Raw genomic sequence first — 6,428 nt, forward strand, 5'->3', positions numbered from 1 at the left:
GTTGATTATGCACCAAGATCGGCACTGATAAGATGCTTTCCCATCAATGATCTCTGGTTCGGCACCACAATCGACATCGACAACATATCCCCCCCCCTCCCATACCCGTGTCGACGCATGTTGAATTCGTAATGTTGCAATATACAACCCCTCTTGCATCACCCGCCCTGTGCCATGGATAAGGGCTGAACTTCTGCACCCCACCTTCTCAACGGCCATGACCCGCTCGTCGCCGCACACGAATTGAAAGCCTCACATTCCAGTCCGCGACAATCCCCGAGCCCCGCCTCACCTTACCTCCAAACCACCGCTTGACATATTCGGTGACACCACCACAAGTCACCGCCAACCTCCAGCCAACCATGGCACCCCCCAAACCTCACCCTCCTATCTCTACCACCCTGCCCCCACTCCTCCTCGGCACCGCAACCTTCAACCACCAATATGTCTCGGACCCCCTGGCCATGCCCTACCGCGACATCGTCTCCCGCGCCATCTCCCTCGGCGTCAAAGCCTTCGACACATCCCCCTACTACGGCCCTTCCGAAGTCCTCCTCGGCACCGCCCTCGACAGCCTCATGAACCCCACCGCCTCGGCCTCCAACCCCCTCCCCATCCCCCTCGAGCGCGAGTCCATCTTCCTCGTCACAAAAGCAGGGAGGATAGCTGGCGACGAGTTCGACTACTCCCCCACCTGGATCAGATACTCCATCCTGCGAAGTCTTCAGCGCCTGCACACCGAGTACCTCGACCTCGTGTATATGCACGACGTCGAGTTTGTCTCCCCAGACGAGGTCCTAGAAGCGGTGAAGGAGCTCCGGAGGTTGCGAGACGAGGAAGGGCTGGTTCGGTACGTGGGCATCAGCGGGTTTCCAGCCCATGTGTTGGCCAGCTTGGCCGAGATGATTCTGGACAAGACCGGGGAGCCGTTGGATGCGGTGCTAAGTTATGGCCACTTTACGGTGCAGAATCGCAAGTTGGCGTTGCCTTGGGTGGCCGGGCAGACGAGACCAGAAGAGTCATTCTCATCGCCGTTGGCGAGGCTAAAGAGGGCTGGTGTCGAGGTGGTGTTGAATGCGAGCATGCTGGGCATGGGCTTGCTCACCAACCGGGGCATCCCCCTTGATGAGAGGAGCGAGGCCTCTCCGCTGGCGAAGTGGCATCCTTCACTTCCTGAGCTCCGGGGGGCGTGTAAGGAGTTGGCGGGGATTACTGGCACAGCTGGCGAGCGTTTGGAGTCGGTGGCGATTCGGTGGTCGTTGCAGGAGTGGGCGCGCATAGGGGCTGCTGCTGGCGTTGGTGTGCAGGTCCCATCAACTGCTTCCGGCAACGATACCGCCAAAGTGGGTGCTACCGTGTGCGGTGTATCGTCCATTAGCGAGCTTGAAGAGACAGTCGCGGAGTGGAAGGGGGTTCTGTCCAGTCTCGGCCATGCCGTTGACGGGAAGATCGATCCTGCATATGGTAAAGAACGGCAGGACAAGGTACTGCGACTGGTTCAAAACCAGCTGTGGCCAGCGCTTGGTAGATGGATAGATTATGCTTGGGCAAGTCCCGGTCCTGGCTATGTCAACACTCGTCCGGAGGAAGACAAAGGTCGGGTACCGTCTGATTCTATAATGATTGCATACCAGCAACGCCTGGCCACCAGGTCAACCGGAGATGCACAGCCGAAGTAGCACAATCTGATCAGTCTCTTCTTCACGATTGCATCCAGCGAAACCTGGTACATCGGTGGTCTCCAAAAAGGACCTTGTCATTGCTCGTCTACCTGCCGCGTGAGAATACAATGCTTCCAAAAAATGTGAATCCTAGACGAAAACAGCCCCTAAAAGATCAGGTGCTCCAGACTCCATTCCATCACTGACGCCCACTTCCAGTCTGATGCCATAGCAAAAAATGAAAACCCATTCTTTGTGAATGGAAGTTCGCTGACATTGCGAAACGTAACGGGAAAAGGTACAAAGAGGGGGCTAAAAAGGGGCAAACGATGGGTGGGAGAGAAGACGGTGTATGCACAAAAGAAATCCAACACACAGTGTCGCCTCTTCTTCATCTCCCGTTGATGTGTTCTAGGAACCTGCGTCAGCTGCCTCTGGTCGCAGGAGGCCACACCGAATCAGACCGCATAACTATTGCGTGAGTTGGTGAGTGCGCTCCACAGTCGTTGTCTGGTAGCCAAGTTGCTTCGAATCCTCGCCAATCTCGACTGCGGGAGTGTCGGGTGTAACCATCACCTTAGGTGGAAGCGACGGATCCGAAGTGCTGGGCGCTTCTAGGTGCAGTAGCTCCCTCTCGATTTCTTCCCCAGTTTGCTTCTGAGCAGCTCCATTCTGTGCTGCTTCGGCCAACAAGTTTCCTCCGGCTTGTTCTGTCGTAGTCGCCTTTTGTTGGGGCTCTTCCGAGAGTTTGCTCTTCTCCAACTCGATTTGACTCAGTCGCCTTCCGGCGTTCTCGCCCTCTAGACTGACCCCGACCACTTCCGCTAGACTTCTGAAGTTGAGCAAGGGCTCAGTGCTGGCGCTAGGATCACGGCCCCTCTCTTGGCACTCGCCTTCCTCGGTGGCAGAACGACTTTCAAGACTAAGACCGCTTCCGCGCGGATCTTGAGCGGTGGATGGCGATGTAAAGCTGCTAGGTTGGCTGTCAAGGATAGAGGAAGAGATTGAGGAGGCACTGCTCATTTGGCTGAGGTGGGATGGGCCTGCAGGTTGGTGAGTCGCCAGGGCTGGTCGGGAGGCAGCGGTGGCGGAAGAACCATCAGAAGTGATGGGTGTATTGCGGTCTACGGCCTTGCCCTTGTCCTTGGTGTTATCATCACCTGCTGAACCTGACGCAGCTGCAGCAGTCGTTGCCAGCGCATTTGTGACGCTGGCCTCCACACGAAGGTTGCTAGAAGCACTGTTTCCTCGCTTCCTCTCCACGCTCAGACTACTTGCGCTTGCTTGGCTGTTTCCTGCACCGTCATCATAAGGCCCGCCACCCACCTGTGTTGGCTTATTCTCTTCTTTTGTTTTTTGCTTGGCCTTCTCAAGCTCTTCTTTCCGTTTCCGCTCCTCTTCTTCGGCGAGCGACAAACGGATAGCCTCCATGACCATAATCTCCTCGAGCTCTTCAGCGCGCATGCGTGGAGAGACAACGATGCTGGATGTTCCGCCACGATTACCCCGCTGACCTGAGGAGTCGGCATCACCCGCAGGCGTTGCAGAGCCGCTGTCGCCATTGTCTCCCTCGCCGTTATTCTGCCCCCCTGAGGGAGCTCCCGTCGATCCCGAACCGCCCGTGTTTCTTCGCCCAAAACGACTCCGAAACGCCCGACTCTCAGTATTCCCCATCATGAATGCCGCAGTGTGCAAAGCGGTGGCAGCAGCAGCTCGTCTTGCTTGATGAGCACGCGCAGCTTGGAGTTTGGTTGCCCATTCTGGTCGGATACGGTCTGTCAAGATAACATTTGGGCTGGTTGCAGAGAGAGACTGAGTCCTTCGGCGACCCCCGCCAGCAGCCCCCGCGGGGGGCGACAGAGAAGCTGAGTTTACAGAGCTGCTGGACGACATGGCGGTGCTCATGGATGACAGAGCTGCGGGAGCGATAGAATATGCCAGGCCCCGTCTGAAAGGTGGCGGATCGTATGTTACACCGAAATCTGGTTGAGTACAATAGGGGCAGCAGGCGGGCTCTGATACCAACATCCCGGCCGCCTCTTCGGGGTTGTGGTTTGGGTCGTTCTCGTTATGCCCCTCGGGAAAATGCGGATCAGGTCGCTTAATCTGAACGAAGCACTCACTGCAGATAGCCTGTCCACAACACCGCGTCTGGTTGAGATATGGCGGGTAGGTCAGAAAACAGATCGGACACTCGGTGGCATTCTTGTACAGGAACACCTCGATGGGTTGTCCATTGACAAACGGGTCATTGGAAATGTTGATTTCGCGGGGCACAATCTCAGTCGTCGAGCCATTTCGAGAGTTCCCGCCGAGCACGGCGGCGAGAGCTTTGCCACGCGGTCTAAAAGGGGAGCTCGTTCTAGCGGGCTGGCTGGAGATGGGAGAAGGAAGCGCAGAGCCTGGGTTAGACATGCTGTGTTCCGACGTTGTAGACTGGGTACGGCCAGCGATCGGAACCATGAGGCTGTTTATATTCCGGGAGCCTTCCGTATGGTCGTTTGCTGACAGAGGACGGGGAATCAGCTCGTCAGGCGGTACTTCATCGGCAGCTGGAATCGGCAGGCCGCGTGCTGCGGCAATAATTTGAGGTTCTGTCCATTGGTCATCAAGGTCGTTCAAACCTCGCCAGAAAGGGGCGATTTTTCTTTCGATCTAAAGGCATGTCAGTGCTGCTCACAACAGGGACTTGAAAGCCGTATGCTTACCTGCAATTGCCGAACAATCTGCTTGTTGAAGTCTTCGACACCAACGTATGTTCCCATGGTAACGAGAAATCCACCATCGACGTTCTCCTCCTTCATGCTCCGCTCTCTTTCCGCCAACCGCTGGACTCTTTCCCTCTCCAGTCTGCGGGCTTCCCGTTCTTGTTTTGTCTCTCTGCGCTCATGATGATGCTCGCTATGGGAGCTCGAGCCTCCCACCAGGCCTAGGACACCCAAATCGCCGCGGCTCAGCCGATTCCGCCGTCCTGGCGACCTGTCTGCATGTAAAGAACCGGTGACACTCGGCTGAGAGGCGCCGTGGTGGCTGCGGTGGCTTCCATCGCCGCTGCGCGACTCTTTCGTGCTGGCGTTTCCCATGTTGCAGCGGTTGAGGCCTTAGGCCGTCATGCGTATTGGCCGTCTCCCGGTCGTCGCTGGCCGTTTGTCGCAATCTCGCAACGTTGCTTGTAACAACCACGGCTGGCGTTTCTGCAGAGGAGAGCGCCTGGAGATGGTCGGCAGCAGTTCGATGGTGGGGAGTTGTCGATGGATTGTGTTCTGGAGGGCAAATAGCAGTGACGTCGACAAGTCCAAATGATAGGCGCGGACGCTGAGGGGGTAAAGCAGGATCTGGGGGACCTGCGCACATCGACAAGCGGAAACAGGGCGATGGCTCGGGACAGGATCGGCGGAAGGGAGGTATAGATAGTTTGATATTGTAGTGTTCAAAATGCAAGGGAACGTAACTAATTGCGCGAGCAGAGATGAGGTTGACTGTTGTTGTTGCTTTGCTTGGGCCGGATATGGCGGAGGCGGGACGGAAGTTGGCGGTCGGTTGATGGATTCAGTGGGGGAGCACACCCTGACATGACACGTCCCTATTGTGTATCTTGAAGCCTACTGCGAGGCTGAGATATGCGCCGATGAACGGTGGCCTGTCCGGTGGGATGTGCAAGTAGTTACACGATACTCGGGACGCATAGAACGGGCCCCGATGCCAGGCAGTCGGCGAAAACAGGTATCACGTATTATTGGCGAGGCCAGCGATGGCAAGATGACGGGATGGCTGTGATGCTGGGGAATCGATGCCAAGCAATGCCTTCTCCAAAGCCAGGCGGGTGGCCCATGCACCAAAGCGGGAGGTGTCTGAGCACGAGCCACATCCCTCCTCTTATCACCATTTGCTTGCGGCCGCCACATTCCACCACCTCGGTATCTCATCCAAGAGCCTCTCAAGAGATTTTATGTGCGACTGTGAGCATTTTCCAGAGTTTATTTCATCTTGTCTAACAGCCACGAGTACATTCCTTGGGTCGGTAGGTGTTTCAGCCCGAGTTTGGCTGGCCTCATGATGGCTGCCTCATCTCAAGCACAGCGTGAAAGCTGGTGTTATCCTTGAATTATCTTACATACTTGTCGAGAAAATGCCGGATAAGTTTCTCCATGTAACCATATAGAATCACTGAGTTCCAGGTGAACCCCTTTCCTTCAACATTGTGGATGCTTCAGTCGTACGATCATCAAGCTGGACCTTGTTGCCTAATCTGCACTGAGATTAAAACCAAGTCAGAGAGGTTATTTTGACTCCGGTGGCGGATAACAAAAAACTTTGAATGGTATAAACTACGAAATGAATGTAAACTGCACTTCAAATATGATAGGACGGCCTTGAAGCTATTGGCACGCTCTTAAAGATTGTGTCCAAGGTCAACTCAAGTATGTTGAAGTTTTCGATCAGCCTGCCAGGGCGAATGCAAGCTCTAGAGCTTTTCGAGTGTGTTTTACTCTTCTCCAGTCATGAAGAGCCGACTGCTGCCCACAGGGTATTCACCTTGTGAGTAAAGCATACCTGGTAAGGACTACAGAGCCATGTATATGCATCAAGAGGCAGTTAAGAGGGCCCAGCAGAAGTCAAACACCCCGTTCAATGTTTTGGAAATAGGTAATATCCGGTAAGTATTTAGAGCGTATCTGCTGTCTATCATTCAAGGCCTCACTATCATGTTTCTAGATGTTCTTGCAATCTCTCTGGCACTTGAATTCAGTAGCAGTCTCTATTATT

At 55.0% G+C, this 6,428-nt stretch overlaps 2 protein-coding genes across 2 annotated transcripts; one reads left to right on the top strand and one right to left on the bottom strand.

Annotated features, from left to right (window-relative positions):
- Positions 1-362: 362 nt before the first annotated feature.
- On the top strand, positions 363-1,679 carry QC763_409770 (uncharacterized protein; the record flags this gene model as incomplete). Its single annotated transcript, XM_062912607.1, has 1 exon — positions 363-1,679. One exon carries the CDS (start codon positions 363-365, stop codon positions 1,677-1,679), a length of 1,317 nt encoding a protein of 438 aa, XP_062765593.1.
- A 453-nt stretch (positions 1,680-2,132) lies between these two features.
- Positions 2,133-5,451, bottom strand: SIP5 (SNF1-interacting protein; the record flags this gene model as incomplete). Its single annotated transcript, XM_062912608.1, has 2 exons — positions 4,370-5,451; positions 2,133-4,316 (listed from the first exon to the last, which is right to left on the bottom strand). Exons 1-2 carry the CDS (start codon positions 4,742-4,744, stop codon positions 2,133-2,135), a joined length of 2,559 nt encoding a protein of 852 aa, XP_062765594.1. The 5' UTR covers positions 4,745-5,451.
- Positions 5,452-6,428: the final 977 nt, after the last annotated feature.

Source organism: Podospora pseudopauciseta, chromosome 4, assembly GCF_035222475.1.
Source record: "Podospora pseudopauciseta strain CBS 411.78 chromosome 4, whole genome shotgun sequence".
NCBI classification, from domain to species: Eukaryota; Fungi; Ascomycota; class Sordariomycetes; order Sordariales; family Podosporaceae; genus Podospora; species Podospora pseudopauciseta.